The sequence below is a fragment of the Stenella coeruleoalba genome (assembly GCF_951394435.1).
Source record: "Stenella coeruleoalba genome assembly, chromosome: 11".
NCBI classification, from domain to species: domain Eukaryota; kingdom Metazoa; phylum Chordata; class Mammalia; order Artiodactyla; family Delphinidae; genus Stenella; species Stenella coeruleoalba.
The window spans coordinates 80,507,223-80,529,223 of NC_137157.1; the positions used below are offsets into that span (position 1 = coordinate 80,507,223).

The 22,001-nt window shown below is 38.9% G+C and overlaps 1 protein-coding gene across 3 annotated transcripts in view; it reads left to right on the forward strand.

Moving 5' to 3' along the window:
* The window catches only part of ITPR2 (inositol 1,4,5-trisphosphate receptor type 2), a 527,231-nt gene that overhangs the window by 281,884 nt on the left and 223,346 nt on the right, over positions 1-22,001 (forward strand). For all 3 annotated transcript variants that reach the window (XM_079936794.1, XM_079936796.1, XM_079936795.1), the window contains 2 exons: positions 14,661-14,851; positions 20,138-20,280. In XM_079936794.1, the coding sequence (XP_079792920.1) occupies positions 14,661-14,851; positions 20,138-20,280 (334 nt within the window). The remainder of the gene's footprint in view (positions 1-14,660; positions 14,852-20,137; positions 20,281-22,001) is intronic.

Here is a 22,001-nt window from a genome sequence, read left to right on the forward strand (position 1 = left end):
AACTTGGCCAGGGTTATGGTATGTGCTCAGTAAATATTTGATAAATGAATAAATGGTTTAACTAATTAATGACCACGTAAAATATTTTTAGTCTTTTCTCCCCATCTGCAATTTGGTTTAAGTAACTTAATATTAACAAAATTTAATGATGGCTCAATTTTAATTTGAGTACATTCAAAAGCAGTTATAACCCAAGAGGATCAATTGAAAATTATTAAAACTAAGAGATTAATAGAGTTCATCTAGGTGATTAATTATAAATATTAAACTTGGTAGATTTTCTATATATCCAAAAGGGAGAAAAAATGTGAAAAAGATATGTCACAACAGTAATAGAAACAGTAATTACTTAAGAGAAAACTTAAGAAACATAAGAGAATAAAATTGTATTGCTATTTTGAGGGATATGAAAGATTTTAATAAATGGAGAGTTATACTATTTCTGGATTTCAAAATTCAACTTGTAAGGATGCCAGTTCTCCTCAAAATTATAATTTTAATGCTTTACATCCGAGACCCCTCCTTTGCACACACCCTCCCCTCGTCACGGCCCACTCGGGCTTAGGCACCCCAGGTAGGTCCACGCCCCACAAAGATGCATCCTCTGGCAGCTTGGCCTTTGCCACCTTCCTGCAGTTCCCACTGGTCCACGTCACCCTGCTGCTCTGAGGGACGGCCTCTCTTCCCGGGTGGCCTCTGACTCTGTGCTGGGTCACTCGTTTGCATGAATACCCTTATCACTTTTGACGTGGCGCCAGGCTGTCCCCTGCCGTGGACGCCCTCCTCACCCGACTCAAGTCTAATTCTCCACTCCTGGCAGCCTCCTGTGCACATGCCTTCCACTCCTTTCTGGGCTCGAGTGCTCTGGACCACCTCGGCCCCTAGCACTCCTTGTCCAGTGCTGGCATTTGACTTTGCTCTGCTCCTCCTCCAGGTTTTAGGACAGAATAGTTCAGGAAGGGGAGGGAAGAGGTAAAGGAAGAGGCCACCATATGCGTTGCCATAAAATAAAGAAGGACACAGAAGAGAAGCTAAATTTTATTTTAAAAAGTTGCACATAGGGCTTCCCTGGTGGCGCAGTGGTTGAGGGTCCGCCTGCCGATGCAGGGGACGCGGGTTCGTGCCCCGGTCCGGGAAGATCCCACATGCCGCGGAGCGGCTGGGCCTGTGAGCCATGGCCGCTGAGCCTGCGCGTCCAGAGCCTGTGCTCTGCAACGGGAGAGGCCACAACAGTGAGAAGCCCCGCGTACCGCAAAAAAAAAAAAAAAAAGTTGCACATAGCAAAATGTCCGGCAGGATATCAATAAAGAAATAACATGGTATCTCTGGCTGGTGGAATTATAAGTCAGTCTGGTTCTGTTGTTCTTGCTTTCCTTTAACTTCTGAGTTCTTAATAATATACTTTTCAAGTTATGATAAAACAGTATTAAAAGCATCTTCATTTGGACCAAATCAGCTGGGAAATATACTAACCATCAAAAACTATAATCTGAAGGAAAGGCAAAGAAATGTGATGATGCTATTTACTTTACATAGGAATACATTGTGTTTGCTGCCAAGTATATTTCTATATTTTACATTTTAAGGCAGTCCCCCCTCTTCCTCCTCCCCTTTTTTTTTTCTTTTCTTTTTTTTTTTTTTTTTGCGGTACGTGGGCCTCTCACTGTTGTGGCCTCTCCCGTTGCGGAGCACAGGCTCCGGACGCGCAGGCTCAGCGACCATGGCTCACGGGCCCAGCCGCTCCGCGGCATGTGGGATCTTCCCGGACCGGGGCAGGAACCCGTGTCCTCTGCATCGGCAGGCGGACTCTCAACAACTGCGCCAATAGAGAAGCCCCTCTCCTCCCCTTTTTTTCTCCTCTTTCTTCCTTCTGCTCTTGCTCCCTCAGTACTTAGTAAATTCATTGAGGGAAGACACCAGTTGGCCCTACCCGGGGCACAGGGGGCATGCTGTTCACACCACTTACAAATCGAGAGGCGAAGAGCTTTGAGCCACAGGTGAGATTCCATGCTGTGCTTTCCTTCCGAGTTGCAAGTTGCTGCTTCAGTGGAGTTCCCTGTGTACTCACATCAGCTCTTGCAGAGCAGGATGGCAGAGCTTTGGGGGTTTAAAACAGTCACTGAAACTGGATCAGGCTAAAGATTCTTTCATTCCATTTTCTACCAGTTCCTCGACTGTTTATGATTTAACAGGAAATTTTAGTCTCTTTGTATGCTAAAAGACATATGTGATAGGAAGTCTAAAAAATAATTATATCTAAGTCTACAATCAGGGTAGGTTTGGAAGAGTGATGTATTGGTATAAAATCTGTTTTATCTTTGTGAACATTTTTTTTTAATTGAAGTATAGTTGATTTACAATGTTTCAGGTATATAGCAAAGTGATTCAGCTATACATAAATATACATATTCTTTTTCATATTCTTTTCCATTCTGGTTTATTATAGGATATTGAATATAGTTCCCTGTGCTATATAGTAGGATCTTGTTGGTTATCTATTTTATATATAGTACTGTGTGTCTGTTAATCCCAAATTCCTAATTTATCCCTGTTACCCCTTTCCCCTTTGCTAAACATAAGTTTGTTTTCTCTGTCTGTGAGTCTGCTTCTGTTTTGTAAATAAGTTCATTTGTATCATATTTTAGATTCCACATATAAGTGATATCAAATGATATTTGTCTTTCCCTGTCTGACTTACTTCACTTAGTATGATAATCTCTAGGTCCGCCCATGTTGCTGCAAATGGCAAGCCTGTTTTCTTCCGCTTCCTTGTTTGCTGTTTCCACCTGAACAGTTAGGAAGCTGTGGACATTCCATTCCCGCTATCCCCCGCATTTGTACTTCCCCCACCTTCTCCTCCATAATGGCCTAGTTTGACCCCACTTTGCTTCCTTTTTGGACCACTGTAAGCATTCAATGTACTTTCCTTCTGTCTTTCTTCACTTAAATCTGCTACCAGAATAATCTTCTTGAAGTGAAATTCTCTCTGTTGGTTTAAAAACATCAACAACAAAGTCCTCAGCCTTCAGCAGCATACCTTTGTCTAACAAACTAAGGATGGATTCCTTGTTGCAATGTTTGTGGCCACCGCAGCCCAACTCCTCTTTTGACCTTGCTCACTGTTTCTCATCCCCACCCAGCAAACTGAACTATTATGCCCCAGGCATTGCTTACACTATAACTTTCTTTCTCCAGTTTCCACCATTGCCATCTTTCAGCATCTTTTCCATTACTCAGAAAAATTCTTTGTCCAAATTCCTCCATAAAAGCCATTTCTGACTCCCAGGTCCAGATCTGAACTCACCCTTATTTGGCCGTTTATACTTTTCTTACGGTCTTTACTGTATCCTAGCTTACGTCGTCATAGGTATTAATCTACTAGATTTTGAGGGGCAATGACTATGAAGTATCTGTCAAAAAGACATTAATAAAAGCTATTGTCTAGGATAAAAAAGGTGGAAAGCAAATTCTGCTATGCAATGGGTAGGCCACATCTTTTTTTATTTGTTGGTGGATGCTTTTTATGGAAAAACACATAACCAAAATGAGAGACATTCAGAAGTGAGCACCCATAGTAGTAAAGGGATCTAAACCCCTCTTATTTGTGTAGTGATTGAAAACATTTGAAATATTTAGACAAAGAAAAGAAATCCTAGGGGGAACATAATTATTTTCCAACATTTCAAGGTGTGAATGGACTTCTTTTACAGGTTCCCAGGAATAGGATTATAATTAACATATGGTAGCTGCAAGAGGCAGATTTTTGTCCCGTTGTAAAGAATAACTATTTTACAGTTAGTAATCTTAAAACCTTGGGAGTCACATATGATTCTTCCCTTTTGTTCACTTGCATTGAATACAATAGCAAGTTCTATTGGTTCCACTTCTAAAATACACCTTTTTTTGTGTTCTCTTGTGGGGCACCCTTGTCCAAATATACCATAATCTGACATGGATTACAGAAGAGTCTCCTTGCTGAACTCCCCACCTCTCCAGTCTCACTACAATCCATTCCCTACACAATAATTAGAGTGATCTTAAAATGTAAATCAAACCCTATCTTTCACCTATGTAAAACTCTCCATTTCACTGAAGATGCCTATACCTTATCATGACTTAGAAAGCCCTTCATCATCTGAGCTTCATCTACTACTCCTTTCCCCCATTTCCCTACCCTCACTTCACCCACACTGGCCTTCATTCTGTCTCTCATCTACAAGCCTTTTTCTCATCGTAGGGCATTTGCGTGTGCTGTTCCCACTATTTGGATCCTTATCTCCCAGGTGGTCACGTGTTCAAAAGTTCAGTGCTCAGTGAAGTGTTGCAGCTCCCCCCATCCTATCTTACTGTCTGAGCACTATTTGAAAGCACCTTGTTTGTTTGCTTCTTTGTTGTCAGCTTCTCCCATTAGAGCATAAACTATGAAAGCAGGGACTTTGCTTTATTCACTGATCACTACTGCCTAAAAGTGTCTGGTTCTGATGAAGCCGGTTTATGAATGTTGTTGACTGACAATAATTCATGAGCTAGATATTTCGCAGATAGTGAAATTTAGGAATAGAAAGGTTAAATAACTTGCCCAATTAACAAGTAGTTGAGTTGGATTTGAAATCCAGGTTCCTCTGAGTGTCATATCTGAGAAGTCATATCTTAGGAAGCCCTGACATATAAACTAGAACTATGGCAGTCTGGCTTGCTGGTAGGGAGCTGTCTGAAATTTTATAACTCAGGTGCAAGGTCATTTCCGTGTTTCAGCAACTCTTTAAGAATACAAAAGGGCATTATTATAATTCAAATATGTAAGAATTTATAGTTATAAAACAAAGACTATACATATTTAAGAAAAATATTACAAGTCGGGAGAATACTTAGTTTTTATAAAGCAAATTTCCAGTGCATTTACAAATTGGTAAACATACTCCTATACATACAAATAGCTATTATAGTATCTATTATAGTGACATTTATATAACAGTTTTCAGTTTGTAAAGTGCTCTCAAGTACATTGGTTCAACTCATCTATCATCAAAAGTATTTCACTCTCTTCCATATTTGTACATTGGACACAAAAGGTAGTTAAAACAGCAAAAGTATTTACTAAATTAGCACTTACCTGGCTGGGAGTAGAGAGCATTTATTAGTGATAGACATTGTGGTAAACCCTATGATGTGGACATAATTCTTAGCCCCATTTTACAGATGCAAACATGAAGTTAGCAAGGTTAGACAGCTTGCTGGGTCACACAGGCAGGTGTGAACCCCTTCTAGACTGACATGTTAGCAGGCATTTGTGATGCTCTACTATCACAAATAAGTTTAAGTAAACATTGTTTTATACCTTTAAAGTACGAAATATTGATCAAGATGTTAATGCCCTTGGTCAGTTACTGTTCCTCAGTTTATTCATTTATATAAAATACAATAGCACGTGTTAGAAGTACTTCAAGAAAAAGCATCCAAGGATTACTCCCATGTTACTTCACTTAAAAAAGAATTTTGTTCCATGTGTTTCATAATCTTCAAATGATTTAGGGGGATTAATATTGGGTACTTTGTTGGAAACATAATCATTTTTTCCACATGGAAATTCTGTAAAATATCTTGTACAAATGGTTTGAATAAAGAACATCCATCTTCAAGCCAGTTGTTTCCCCCCCAAATTCGAATGTGTGTAAATCATTAATTCTTTGAGAAGAGAAATTCAGTCTTTATTAAAACAAACATGTCTATTTTCATCTATCTAGATGTTATGGCTGATTGTATAAAGAGCTTGACATAATACATCCCTGTAATTATGGTTTTAAAGTAATAATGGAAATATAAAAACTCCATTATTAATTAATTAATTTATGGCTGCGCTGCATGGCATGTGGGATCTTAGTTCCCCAACCAGGGATCGAACCCATGCCCCCTGCAGTGGAAGTGCACAGTCTTAACCACTGGACCACCAGGGAAGTCCCTCCATTATTACTTTAAAAAAATTAAATATGAATGAGTCAGAAGACAGGGCAAAATCTTATAAAGGTTTTCACTTATTTATTAATTGAACTATTTATAATGAATCATCATTACCTGAAAGGCATTATTCTAGTTGTAAGGGAACTGCAGTCTGTCAAACCATATTTCCTGCCCTCAATGAATTTCTAGTACATTGGGGGTAGATGTAACATGTATAGAAATCACAAAGCAGAATAAAACTAAGTACCTTATCTGTTACAAAGTTCTAGAGCCTGACACTGTGCCTAGAGCATGGTAGGTACTCAGTGAATATTTATTGTATGAACAAAATACCTGGGTGAATACAAAGAAATGAGTGAATATCCTATTCTTGTCATTGGCTGCGTGATATCCTATTGTGTGCCTATATTCTAATTTATTTAACCCCACTGTTGGTTATTTATGTTGTTTCCAGTCATTTTGCTCATGAGGAAGAATAAGGTAAACACCTGAAGGTAGAATTTCTGGGTGTTCTAATTTTGACAGATACTGCCCTCTGTAGAGGTTGTTCAATTTATACGCCACAAGCAATGTAGGAGAGTATCTTTCTCCTTGATAATGTGCTGTGTTATCAAATTCTTACATATTTGCAAATCTTATAAATAAAAGTATTGTTATAGTTTTAACGTGTGTTTCTCTTCTTATGAGTGAGGGAAAACAAAACCTTTCCATATGATTGATTCATTGGTATTTTCTGTGAACTGTCACTTTTTGTGTTTTGCTCACTTTTCCTGAAGGCTTTGTTTTTCTCGATAGTTTGGATAGCCCTTTATTTCTTAAGAAAATGAGCTCTTTGCCTATAAGTAGCCAATATTTTTTCTCAATTTTTCATTTGTCATTTCAATATTTTTTGGCATGCAGGAATTTCTTTTCTTTTTTTTATAAACATTTATTTTATTCATTTATTTTTGGCTGCATTGGGTCTTCGTTGCTGCACGCTGGCTTTCTCTAGTTGCGGCGAGCAGGGTCTACTCTTTGTTGTGGTGCATGGGCTTCTCATTGCAGTGGCTTCTCTTGTGGAGCACGGGCTGTAGGGCGCATGGGCTTCAGTAGTTGTAGCACGGGGGCTCAGTAGTTGTGGCTTGCGGGCTGTAGAGCAGAGGCTCAGTAGTTGTGGCGCACGGGCTTAGGTTTTCTTTCATCTTCAGAGTGGCCTTGATCAGTATAAGATGCTGTTTCTTAATTCCCATTGAGAATTTTCATGTTTTTAGTTTCTCTGTCTGTTTGTGTTTTTGGTGTGACTGTTTACAATTTTGAGTTATCTGGAATATATTTAGTTGTAAAGTATAAGATATGGAATTAACTTAATTTTTTCCAGATGACTAGTCACGTGTGCCAATACTAGTTCTTGCACAACCATAAAATTATATATATTTTTTAATTGAGGTAAAATTGATATAGAACAATATATTAGTTTCAAGTATGCAACATAATAATTTGATATTTGTATACACTACAAAGTGATCATCACAATAAGTATAGTTTCTATCCATCACCATGCAGTCGACCCCCTTCACTCTTTTCACCCACCTCCTAACCCCCTTCTCCTCTGATAACCATTGATCTGTTCTCTGTATCCATGAGTTTTGTTTTGATTTGTTTGTTCATTTGTTTCGATTTTTAGATTCCATGTATAAGTGAAATCATGTGATGTTTGTCTTTCTCTGTCTGATTTATTTCATTTAGCATAATAACCTCAAGATCCATCCATGTTATTCCAAATGGCAAGATTTCCTTCTTTTTTATGGTTGAATAGTATTCCACTGTATGTGTGTATATATGTTATATATATATATAAAAGATATCTTCTTTATCCATTCATTAATTGATGAACACTTAGGTTGTTTCCATATCTTGGCTATTGTAAATAATGCTGCACTGAACATGGGGGTGTGTATGTCTTTTGGGGTTAGTGCCTTCGTTTTCTTTGGATAAATACCCAGAAGTAGAATAAGTGGATTATATGGTAGTTCTATTTTTAATTTTTAAGAAACCTCCATACTCTTGTTTTTCATAGTGGCTGCACCGATTTATATACCCACCAACAGTGCAAAAGGATTCCCTTTTCTCCACATCCTGTTTAACACCTGTAATACAATTGTTTTATTTATTCAATTTAGGGGTTAATTAAGTATAGTTTCAGTACCAAACAAGAAAGATACATTTTGTGTTTTTAGTGTTCTTTGTATTTAAGAACACTAGTGTTTCGGTACAGATTTATCCTGGATATTTTGACATGATTCAGAACCCCATTATACCTTCCTTGTGCACCAGCTGTCCTTGCTCTTGCGGACCTGTACAGGAGAGCTTGACAATAAATGAAGCGTTATAGTTACTGCTCACACTTTCTGTTGCCTTTTCCCCTACCTGTCAGTTTATCTCTCTAAGCACTTTTTTTCCTGTCAGTTTATCTCTCTAAGCACATTTTTTCCATGGTGCTTACCACTGCAGTATGTGTGTTCTCAGAGATTTTTGGTCTGGCAGTTACCACCAGTAATTTTGTCTAATTTAAAAATTCCACACAATATGCAAGACTTAATGAATAATAATTAGCAATAGATTTCAATTACATCTTAAAATCACTGCAAAGTCTTGTCTTATCTAGAGAATTTTCAGGATTTGTAAGCCTAATTAGTTGGTTAGCCCAATAATCACAATACCTGTGAATAAAGATAGCGCATTTTAGAGAACTGTCGCTGCGCAGAGCTCTATAAAAGGTGAATTAATAACAACCCATCCTCTCTCTTATTAGTTTTTAAAGAACTCCATATGCTTATTCTCTGGCAAAATACCCTTAACAAGATAGTATCTTAGCTTCAGTCGAACTTAGGAGTGAAACTTAGGAACATTTATTTTTTAAACATCTTAAACTTTAATGTGACCACTAAAACACAGAAGTTGGAGTTATGTGCCCAAAGAATAACTGACTGTTGGTAAATTCATTAGTTTTTCCTTATTGGGGGTTGGGAGGTGGGGTAACCATTAACCCCAAGAATTCGTCCTAGTTCACATTGCAATATACTATTTATATCAGAATTTTTTCTAGCTAAATAAAAGGAAGCTAAGTTTGAATCATATTTTTGGTTGCATTTGAAAAATATTATTCTAGTTATTAATGGTCTTGTAAGTGAGATCATGAATTAATTCCTTTCTTTTCCTAGTCACAATCTTCTGCTTTAATTTTTAAACAATATATAGGAAGCTAAATTAGCACTGTCAACTTTTTTATTTTTTTATTTTATTTTTTATTTTTAGCTGTGTTGGGTCTTCGTTTCTGTGCGAGGGCTTTCTCTAGTTGTGGCAAGCGGGGGCCACTCTTCATCGCAGTGCACGGGCCTCTCACTATCGCGGCCTCTCTTGCTGCGGAGCACAGGCTCCAGATGCGCAGGCTCAGTAGTTGTGGCTCACGGGTCTAGTTGCTCCGTGGCATGTGGGATCCTCCCAGACCAGGGCTCGAACCCGTGTCCCCTGCATTACCAGGCAGATTCTCAACCACTGCGCCACCAGGGAAGCTCAACACTGTCAACTTTGCTTTCAAATTAATCTTTATAATATTTTGACAGTACAGAGAATCTATTTCAGGCCATGTCTTTAATGGTATTAATATTTTTACAATTGCTTGAAAAAGTTTCGTCATTATCTACACAGCTGACTTATTTTAACTCAAATCCTTTCCCCAGTTGCATAGTTAATTTTCTTTTATTGCCTAGAAATTGTGATTTAGCCTTTGGCTAGAGTTTACCTTTGGACATGAGAAAGTAGGGTTTACTTTAGCCAGTTAATTTATATCGTGCAATCTGTGCTAAGACAAGAGACTAGAAAATACCACCTAGAGTGGTACAGTTTGGAGACCAAAAAAACCCTTTCAATAAACTTTGGGATGGTGGAGTCTTCTCATTCTGGTTTGTCCCTGCTGCTGGCCGTAGTGGAATAGTGGCAGCAGCTCATAGATGCATGAGGTAGGGGTGCGGGGGTGAGACTTCCCTGACCACACTGATAGGAGGGCTGCACTGCTAGGAATAACAGAGGTGCTACCATCGGATTCCATTCCCACTGATATCATTAGAATACTCCTTGAGCACGTCTTTGTGTAAGTGACGTTCATAGCAACAAATGCTCACTTGTTGGTTAGTTGTATCTAACGTACCTGTTTCCTAAAGGTGAGGTTAAGTCCACCCCCCCCCAACTTTGTTTAAACATGAGCGAAAACTTTGTTGTAATAAGTTTTGAGCAACTTTCAGTTTTACAATTTTCGTTATTTTCTGTTGCTTAAAAAACAACATATAAGAAGTATTGTCTTCTGTTTGACTTTGAATGTTTAGAGCAAACCCAGTTTATAAGTGAAACAGCCATAAAAGGATGAAAGTCTCGCTGGGATTTGATCATGGTGCAGGATTAAGTATTTATTAAAATATGTGCAGCCTGGACTTTTCAAGGCTGTCGGTCCTTCAGATGGGACAGGAGTGCAGTTGCTTTGCTGTGAGTGATGGACAGAAACAGAGACATTGTATGCTTTGGAAAGGGAAATTTATAATGAATATTAGGAAAACATTCACTACGGAAATTTGGGCAGTGGTGCAATTGATCGTTAGGGTTGCCTTAGAGCTGTTATTATTTCCTTAATGCTTCAGCTTGAGCCCTTGTTTAAATTGGGAACTTTTTGTGTTGGTAGCTAAAATTATCTGTTTTCGAGAAGTTTTTAAGTATCTCTGAGCTTCAGAGAATTTTCACTGGCAGAAATAGTACTGCCCACTGTTGTTTTCCTTGGGATTAGGACCTCAACATATATTTTTGGGAGGCACAATTCAATACATAATAACATTATAGATGTTTACTAGAATATGGCCAATATGCTTATTTAATACTATTAAACACACACAGTAGACCTTCTCAGTTTAAGGACTTAACATCTTTCTTCAGCTCAAGGTGACTAATTGTCCTCTATCTTTTTTTAATCATTTCTTCCTTTTCATTGTCTCTGATATTTTTTCTAGAGCTTACATTTATTAGTTATTTGACTTCCTGGATGACCCTCCCTATTTCATATTCTCTGTTTTATTTTCCCTTTGACTCTTTTAAATTAATTAATTAATTAATTTTTGGGCTGCGTTGGGTCCTCGTTGCTGCGCATGGGCTTTCTCTAGTTGCAGCGAGTGGGATCTTCTCTTCATTGCTATGCGTAGGCTTCTCATTGCGGTGGCTTCTCTTTGTTGTGGAGCATGGGCTCTAGGCACGCGGACTTCAGTAGTTGTGGCGCACGGGCTCAGTAGTTGTGGCTCACCAGCTCTAGAGCGCAGGCCCAGCAGCTGTGGCACGCGGACTTAGTTGCTCTGTGGCATGTGGGATCCTTCCAGACCAGGGCTCGAACCCCAGTCCCCTGCATTTGCAGGCGGACTCTACCACTGCACCACCAGGCAAGTCCCCCCTTTGACTCTTTTATGCTCTACAAGATTCCTTAACTTTCCCAGATTATCAGCTTGGTCCTTATTCCTATTTTTTTCTTTTTCAGCCAATTTTGAAACGTTTATTTGCGCAATCATATTTTAATTTCCAAGATTTCTTTCTTTCTTTTTTTCCTAATGTTTTGGAGGCACCATATGCTCACATTTTCTGAGGACAATAATTACAATTATTTAAATATTTTTTGTGCTTCCCTAAATCATTTGTTTTCACTGGGGCTGGTTATTCTTAACGTTCTTGGTTTTCCCTGTGATTCTTGGCCGTGTGTCGTAAAGATCTATAATGACTGGTGTGGGCTTCCACTGCAGTTTGTTTTTTTTTTAATAATATTTGTTTTATTTTATTGATTGATTTCTTTTTTTTGGTTGTGCTGGGTCTTAGTTGCAGCTGGTGGGCTTCTTAGTTGTGGCATGCAAACTCTTAGTTGCGGCATGCATGTGGGATCTAGTTCCATGACCAGGGAACGAACCCGGGCCCCCTGCATTGGGAGTGTGGAGTCTTTAGCCAGTGCACCACCAGGGAAGTCCCCCGGATCCTTTTTTCTGATCCATTTCTTCCAGCGTCATAAACTCCTTTAGGCTGATGCTGTATGAGGCCTGTTCTTTTGAGCTATCCTATTCTGTTCCTCTCAGCTGAGTTGCTAGGCGAGTCTGGCTAGGTGTTGGATGATAGACCAAAACTGGAACTTGATCCAGATATGGCAGCAGTGGCTCCTGATCCAGCTCCGTCCCCTTGCCAAAGCTAGCCCAGTCAGACTGAGACTTGTGAGGCAGGGAGATGTCATCCGAAGTGGGGGACTTAAGGCACTTCCCCCTCTTCCGGGGCTTGAGTGTGTGATCTGTGTGCTGTTTTGACAGTCTTCCAACCTCGTTCTTTTTTTTTAATTATTAATTAACTACTTTTTTTATTTATTCATTTTTGAATTTTAAAAATTTATTTATTTTTTATAAATCACAGCAAGATCCTTTTTGACCCACCTCCTAGAGAAATGGAAATAAAAACAAAAATAAACAAATGGGACCTAATGAAACTTCAAAGCTTTTGCACAGCAAAGGGAACCATAAACAAGACCAAAAGACAACCCTCAGAATGGGAGAAAATATTTGGAAATGAAGCAACCGACAAAGAATTAATCTCCAAAATTTACAAGCAGCTCATGCAGCTCAATAACAAAAAAACAAACAACCCGATCCAAAAATGGGCAGAAGACCTAAATAGACATTTCTCCAAAGATATACAGACTGCCAACAAACACATGAAAGAATGCTCAACATCATTAATCATTAGAGAAATGCAAATCAAAACTACAATGAGATATCATCTCACACCAGTCAGAATGGCCATCATCAAAAAATCTAGAAACAATAAATGCTGGAGAGGGTGTGGAGAAAAGGGAACACTCTTACACTGCTCGTGGGAATGTGAATTGGTACAGCCACTATGGAGAACAGTATGGAGGTTCCTTAAAAAACTACAACTAGAACTACCATATGACCCAGCCATCCCACTACTGGGCATATACCCTGAGAAAACCATAATTCAAAAAGAGTCATGTACCAAAATGTTCATTGCAGCTCTATTTACAATAGCCCGGAGATGGAAACAACCTAAGCATCCAACATCGGATGAATGGATAAAGAAGATGTGGCACATATATACAATGGAATATTACTCCACTGCAGTTTTGAGGCTCTGTTTCTCTACTAGCTTTCTCATATAAATGACAGGGCTTACCCTGAGTTCTGGGTGAGGGGCTGAATAAATGATACACAGGCTTTCTTGGAGTGTGTGTGTGTGTGTGTGTGTGTGTGTGTGTGTGTGTGAAGCAGAAGGCAAGCTGGGAATACTAACAAGTGTTAAAATAAGGAGGGCTTTCGTCAGGGCTTGGGATCTTTTGTATATTTTCTGTTCTTCTTTGAGCTGCCTTCTCTCTCCCGGCTGTGCTACTGCTTATTTGATGAGGACTTTGCAGTTTCTTCAAGCTCTGTTCTGCTTCTCTGTCAATTCTTAGCCCCTTCATTTGGCATTCTCTCCAGGCAGGTATTCGTGTTTGTTGAGAGAACATTTCTGCATGTCTTTAACTTTATCCTCTGGGTAAAAACCTCTGCTGCCAGCTGCTCTGTTTATGCTAGTCAGAGGGATGAAGGCCTTCACTTCCCAGATATTCAGATGCTATTCCTTCTTGAGTTGCCAGATGACTTTCCCATCCCCCGTGACCACTTTGTGTGTGTCTGGGAACCTAGGAAGACCTGTTCTCATTCTTATGTCTTGTAGAGCAATTTCTTCTTTCTTCTTTCTCTGATGGACAAATCCCATCTTCATTCTGCTTGCAGAAATGCCTCAACATTTCTGTTTTCCTTACGGCAAGCACTCTTATTTTTCAGTATTGTGATATAAGTGTATTAAAATATAAATTTCAGTGGATCCTGGGAAGAAAGAAGGACGTGTACTGTGTACTGTCTTCCAATGCAGATTTTTTTATACTTGTCAGTTTTTTATTTCTTCTCTCAGATGTTTTACCACATGCAGTTTGGTGCATTTGTACATGTTTGTGCACAGACACATACATGTGAATTATAGTAATAAAGTGGACTGGCAGGATTTTATCATGTGTCTTCTGTCTGCTTTTTAATTTTCCTTTGCATCTTGGAAGGTACAAATTTACATGGTTGGTATACAGTGTTTTGCCATATTGATGCTTTGTAAAGTGCGTTTCAAACATTAACCATCAAGAAATCACATAAATTCTTGAACGTTAATGAGCCCACTTTAATAATTGGTCTTAAGAATTGAGATACTTTCCAGTTAAAAACTTTTGCAGTTATATAAAATAATTTGACAGAATTTGAAGGTTTGCATTTTCTTTTTCCCCCCAATTTTATTGAGATATGATTAACATATAATATTGTCATTGATATATGTATATATTGTGAAATGATTACTACAGTAAATTTAGTTAACAATCATCATCTCACATAGTTACAATTTTTTTCTTGTGATGCGAACATTTAAGATCTATTCTCTTAGTAACTTTCAAATATATAATACACTATGGCTAACTATATGCTTTACATTACATCCCAGAATTTATTTATCTTATTTTTTTCTTTTCTATTTGTTCTATCTTTACAAAATTATTTTGATAGCATGCAAGTAGCTTTAGTCAAATAAAGAGGAAAATATTTTAAATCTTTCTTTTTCAGCAAAGAATCGTGGAATTGCCATTCCAGTGGATTTGGACGGCCAAGTTAATACTCTTTTTATGAAGAGTCATTCCAATATGGTGCAGAGAGCGGCCATGGGTTGGAGACTATCAGCTCGCTCTGGACCACGCTTTAAGGAAGCTCTTGGAGGGCCTTCTTGGGATTATAGAAATATTATTGAAAAGTTACAGGTACAATAAGAGCATGAAATGGCATTAATATTTTCTAAATTATAATTTTTAATATATGTAGTCACATAAATAAAATATGGTTAAAAATATCAAATTCTAGTTGGGGACCAGGCTTTACTTTACAATGTCCTATGAACACCACCCTTTTAAAAAGCATAGCTTCTAGGTAGAAGTTGCGGTGAGTTGTTTTTGGTGAGTATGTATTATTTAATGTGCTCTGATAGTAGAGTAATGGGTCTTAATAACTTCAGTACATTAGGTAAAATAATTTACTGTAAAGACTCATGTAATAAATATTTACAACCTTGCTTCAATTCATCTCTAAGTATCCTTTTATACTCCTTTGGTGAGAATGGTGTGAGCACCTTTACTCCCAATTTATTTGCATAGTATCCCACTCCTGTTTTTGGCCTGGACATTCTGGGACACTGAGTAAAGAGAGACATTGTATTAGTCTGCTTGGACTGCCATCACAAAATACCACAGACTGGGTGGTTTAACCAACAGAAATTTATTTTCTCACAGTTCTGGAGCTAGAAATTCAAGATCAAGGTGTTAGCAGGTTGTTTTCTTCTGAGGCCTCTCTCCTTGGCTTGCAGATGGCCTAGTTGTCACTGTGTCCTCATATGGTCTTCCCTCTGTGCACATACACATCTGTGCCCTAATCTCTTCTTATAAGGACACCGGGCATTTTGGACTAGAGGCCATCCATATGAATTCATTTTAACTGAATTACCCCTTTAAAGGCCCTAACTCCAAATATAGTCACATTGAAGTACCAGGGTTAGGGCTTTATCATATGAGTTTTGAGAGGGACACAATTCAGCCCATAACAGATATCTTTCCTCTCACATAATTAGTGGAAGATTTCATGGGATGATCTGGGGTATGGCTTGAGGAAAGTTCTTGGCGTGAAGAATGGTCAAGACATGAACTGGAATAAATATTGTAAGAGGTAATGAGTAGATTAAATGGTGAAGGTTCAGAGTTTTGATAGATGAGCATTATACGTGATTATAAAGACGAGTTAGGGACTTCCCTGGTGGTCCAGTGGTTAAGATTCCGTGCTTCCACTGCAGGGGCCACAGGGGCGCAGGTTTGATTCCTGGTCGGGGAACTAAGATCCTGCATGCCACATGGCAAAGCCGAAGGGAAAAAAAAAACCAAAAAACAAGTTAGACTCAGTCTGAAAACTTGAAGGTTGTAAGTCATTAAATGTTTTGAGGAAAATGTCATTATAAATGAGTAAGCAGTTATTGGTTTGCAGGATAGAAATATCAGGAAGAGACTAGAGGAAGGCAGATTAATAAGAAATTACTAAACATATCAGCCAGGTGGTGGTATCAATGAAATGAAAAAGTAGGTGTTATATACAATAATGAAGGCAGGGTGAACAGACCTGGTGGTTTTTGGATGGAGACAGAGAGGGGACATGAGGGGTGTTTAAGAGGCACTGATGATTGGAGACTAGGTGATGTTATAGACTCTTCATTGTAAGAGGGAAGGAGAGGATCCAGTAAAAGATGTTGGCTATGATCATTGAACATACAGTGAATTAGGTTTATAGGCTACTGAATGTATTGGAAGGTAAGTCTATATTTGGAGATAATAGTTGGAGTGAGGATAGTGGTTGGTATTGCTGAAGTAGAGAGTATAGTGATAGGAAAAACAAAGAACATTTTGTGAGTGGCCGGAAGTGGCAGAATGGCCAAATAAATGAGGAAAAAAAGACACCGTCAGAAAGGAGGGAAGTCAGGTTCATGAGAGCCAGAGGCGTAGACATTTCAGGGGAGAAATAAAGAGGGCGTGCTTTAAACTTCTTTTAGCACAGTCATTGGCATTCACTGGATAAATATATATTTGATGAAAACTCCGTTCCAGCCACTGTGTTAAGTACTGGAGATAGAACCATGAGGTCTGTGCCCTCATAGAAAATGCATTCTGATGCATTAAGTAAGTGATATGATGTTACAGAATTAAAACTGCTGTGAATAAAATAAATCAGTATAACAATATGATGGAGAATTGCTGGGAGAGTGATCCTGCAGGGAGGGAGCTCCTCTCTATTAAGGAGACAGTGAGTTGAGACCCAAATAATGAAGAGGAATAATCTGTTCAAAGATAGGAGGATAGAGAGCTTTATGGGGAGGGAAGAGTAAATGCAGAGATGTTAAGGCAGGAACGAGGATGTGGGTTTGAAGAACCAAGAGAAGCCCATTGGGGCAAGAGTGAGCAAAGGAAGAGAATATTATGAAATAAGGAGCCAATTCATGTAGAGACTTCCATGGTAAAGCATTTGGATTTATTCTAAATGTGATGGAAAATCATTAGAGATTTTTAGCAGACTATAGGCATGACTTGGTTTACCTTTTAAAAAACACTGTGGATCTTGAATGGTGAATGGATTGTAGGGTCCAGACATGGAAGCAGTGAGTCTAGTTAGGTAGTTATTGTATTAATTCAGGCAAAAGGTGTTGGTGGCTTGGCTTAAGGGGATAGCAGCAGCAATGAAGATAAGTAGATGAACTTTGGATATAGTTGGTCCCCTAGGGCCAGGGGGACTTGGTGGATGGATGGATGAGATGTGGGATGTTGGAAAGAGAAATCAAGGATGAGCCTGGGTATGATATGATTGGATCATTTCCTAGGATAGGGAAGAATGGGAGAGTTGGAATCAGGCGTTCTGTATGGAGAATTTTAAGTGTTGGATGTCTATGTCAGTATCTCTGTGAGTGTGTCAAATAGGCTGCTGGATATATGAGTCTGAAGTGGTTTGGAAAGATGTCCATACAGGAAATATAGATGTGGGGATTTTCAGCATACGTATGATATTAAAACCATGGAATTGCGTGAGATTCCTCGCAAGAAAATGTAGATATAGAAGAAAAAGGACCAGGAGCTACCAGGAGCTGGTAAAGGAGTGGTCAGGACATAGGTGGAAAATAAGATGAGTGCGATGTTACAGAAGCCAAGCGCAGAAAGTGTTTGACAGAGTAGGGCCAAGTGTGTAAAATGCTTAGCAGTGGTTGAGTGACATGAGGTCAGAAAAGGAACCGGAATAAATGGTCTGGCAACAGGGTGATGATTGCAGCTAACTGGTACTCAATAATTACTAACATTTATTCAGGAATACTAAGTGGTCAATACGTGTTAGAGCCTGTTTTTTTTTAACCATTAAAAAAAAATTGAAGTATAGTTAATTTACAATGTTGTGTTAGCTTCAGGTGTTCAACAATGATTCTTTTTCAGATTCTTTTCCATTATAGGTTATTACAACACATCGTAGAGGCTGTTTTATGTATTTACTTTTAATCCCATGTAATTGCTAGTATCATTATCCTGGGTTTTCACGTGGAGAAATAATGAATCAGAGATCACATAGTTGGCCCATGATCAAAATGGGAGATAAAGACAGAATTCACATCATAGAAGCCTGGGCACAATTTGTTTAGTAAATGAAAGGAAGAAGAGAGGTAATCTGAAAGATAGGTATGTGTTAGTGATGTTTTATTAAATATGGCCACATTGGATAAGCATATTCTTTTCCCACCTTTGTATAATATCTGTTTCCCATTTATGTGATTTCCTCTCTAGTAGTCTGTCCTAGCTGTCATGAGGAATTTCTCAGAAAGCTTATTTAGAGTAATTGAAGTAGAAATGATCACTTTTGCTACAAAGAGAGGAAAGAGTTAAACAAGTTAACCCCTGAGATCTAGCCCTAAGAAATCAAGAGACTACCAGGAAGAAAATAACATAAAAACACATGTTGTCAGACTTCCCTGGTGGCACAGTGGTTAAGACTCTGTGCTCCCAATGCAGGGGGCCTGGGTTCAATACCTGCTCAGGGAACTAGATCCCACGTGCGTGCCGAAACTAAGAGTTCGCATGCCACAACTAAGGAGCCCGCCTGCCTCAACTAAGGAGCCCGCCTGCTGCAACTAAGACCTGGTGCAACCAATTAAAAAAAAAAAAAAGCGTGTTGCCATAGCTGAGAGTAACAATAAGCAATCGGCAGTCAGTCTTCTGCTTAACAAAATATGCCACAGGTATGGGTGAATAAAGTATTGCTTTATGTGAGTTTTTTTGGTTTATTTTCTAACTTAGTTATCTTAAAAACAAAGGGGATGCTTTAATCATTAAAGAATGATCAGTAAATTATTGCTTATAGTCCGTTTGAGAAACATGTCAGATGCTTTCAGCTATAATTAACACAATATTCAGCTAAAAGTGGCTTAAACAATAAAAAATATATCTTTTGCATAGCAAGGAATCTGGATTTGGGGCTCTTCCTGAGGTGTTTAGTTCAGTTGCTTGATAGGTCCAGGCCTTAACACCATTGGTCTGTTGCCTTTCAGCATAAGGCTGGTCTCCAAAGGTCATAAGAGGGCTGCCTCGTATTTTGGATTTTCACACTCTCGAGCTGTCTTGAGATAGCTACTATCTCAAGTATACTGTAGTATCAAGTATACTGTAGACACTACTATCATAGGTAGTTCCTAAAGAATCTGCCCGGTCCCCCCGCTATACACAGCCCCGCACTCAGCAGACTTCACCAGATGTCTTATTGGCCAGGACTATGTCACATAATCATTCCTAATCAATTACTGGCAGGGGAAATGGAATGACCATGACTGGCTTAAACTATTCAATCTTGTCTTTAGGCTGAGGGAGCTCATCTCCTTGAGAATGTTGTTACCTGACTGAGAAATAACATGGAGATTCTGTTAGCAAGGAAGAGGATGAGGAAAGGCTATTGGCAGGTGACCAATAGTGTCTATCAAAAAATATAATTTGAAATACTATTAAGTGCCATTGAACCCTTGTACAGTACTACTGCTGGTTCAGATAATACGTCAAGGAATTTTCCCGTTGGAAGAAATGGTTAGTTCCGGATGACCAATGACATATATGAAGTCTTTTTTAGCTGTTTGCTGAGCATACCCCAATTTGATGAATACCTGCATCGTCTCTATTGCAATCTTAAACACTGCAGTGCTTGTAACATTGGCTTTACTGACTTATCATCTTGTCTGTATATCCTTAGAAATCATATAGCTACCCACCCCTCCCTTATAGTATAAATGAAAAAGGAGACTCAAACAGTTTTCATACGGAAAACCAGCCTATACTTAAAGCACAGACATTTGGTATCGTGGGAAGTAGGGTGCCTCTTCTCTGAAATTCCCACATCTCATTCCTGGTTAGTATTCTTAAGGTTGTCCTGTCTTCAAAGGATGAAATCCGAGTTAGGTCTTTACATGGTCTCTCTTGTGCTTTATTCCTTAGGATGTAGTGGCGTCCTTGGAGCAACAGTTCAGCCCGATGATGCAGGCTGAATTCTCTGTGTTGGTTGATGTGCTGTACAGTCCAGAGCTACTGTTTCCTGAGGGGAGCGATGCAAGAATAAGATGCGGTGCTTTCATGTCCAAGTAAGTGCGTACAGCCTGAGACGCTGCAGGTGCTGCTCCACTGAGCTGGCCTCTGACGTCCCTGCTTTTTACTCTGCTGATCCCTAATGACAGTTCGCAGAGCATGTAAAAGGTCTAAAATCCGTGTTAAAATATACCTCCAAAAAATTAGTCTGTTTCAACAGAAATTCTGTTTTGGTGACGTTCAACTTACATTTATTAATATTTGCTGAAAATGAAATGTCATTATTGGGCACAAAATACCACGTAAAAGAGTATCTTGGTTCTGATTCCTTTCTATAACTCTATGGTATGAAGTTTTAAAAGATTCCTGTTTAAAGTCACTGATTTTCATTAACAGAGAGAGGAAGGAAAGGGTAGTAGCATTTATTGAGGCCTTCCTATGTGCACTGTTATCCTGTGTGTGTTATCTAATCTGCACAAGTGCTCTGCGAGGTTGAGCCTCATTTTAGAGATGAGAAAGCTGGGGCCCAGGCATGCTTCGGGGAAGAGCTGTTAAGTCTCCACCCAGCACCTCCCATGATGCCTTGATGATCCTCTTCTGTAGCTTTCTCATTTACGTATTTCTCTCAGCATTTCTGTGGTATTGTCAGGTCTATTAGAGTAGATGTGTTAATCGTGGCATATTTTCATTTTAATGGTAAAGGAACAATTCTTAAGGAAATAAAAGCAGTTGTGAGAAAAAGTGTAAGTAGCTCCAGAAAGAAAAGACAGACCTTAATGTTGAGGACCCTTGGCTGAGTGATTTGCGCAAGTAATTACACGTAGACTCAAGATGGCCAGTCAGAGGTGCTCGGTCACCTTGGGGAGAGTATCTGGATGGAGAGTCAGAAGAGGCTTCCAACCCTCTTGACCATTATCCATCACAGCCTGTTCCTGTGCGGTTGAGGATACAACTGAAATGGTCTCAAAACCTCCTCTGTTGACATACTGAGGGCGAAACTGAAGGTTGTGGAGACACAAGAAGTATGTTCTTTCTTTTACCAGTTACAGCTGGGATTTGGGGAGAGAAAACAAGGTATGGGGTGCAAAGAACTGACTGCAGGGGTCATGTTGAAGAATAGGTGGGTTTCTGTATTATGGCCAGAATCACGGATTCTTGGCTTTTGATTGCTATGTCTTAAGGGGCCTGGGAAGAATGGGTTTGTCTGGACATTGGCCAGACTTCTAATAAGAATTTTTAAATGAAGAGGTCCAGAGTGTCTGCAAAACTGATGATGGTGGAAGCCATTGGGAAAAAAAATTAAGTAGAGATATTGCCTAGTATAAAAATAGGGTCTTTGACAAATATACTTAACCTCCCGTGAATAGGTATCAGTGTATAGAATATAGGTTAAAAAGTGGGTAATAAGCCTGAGAATTTTAACTCCAGTATATTCATATGATACTATAGCTATATCCCAGAGACTTGATAGTTTAGACAAGTGATTGGCAAACTCTGGCTCACAGGTCATTGATCATTTTTGCAAAGAAAGTTTTGTTGAAACACAGCCACACACATTTATTTACATATTGTCATCTATGGCAGCTTTCATACTGTTGTAGAAGAACCCACTAGTTGCCTAGTCTGCATGGCCTACAGAGCCTAAACTATTAATATTTACTGTTTGGCCCTTTAGAACAAGAGTTTGCTGATTGAGTGTCAAGAATTAGAGTGTCAATACAGTAGCTGCTAACTGTCCATGGCTACTTAAATGAACGTTTAAATTAATTAAATAAAA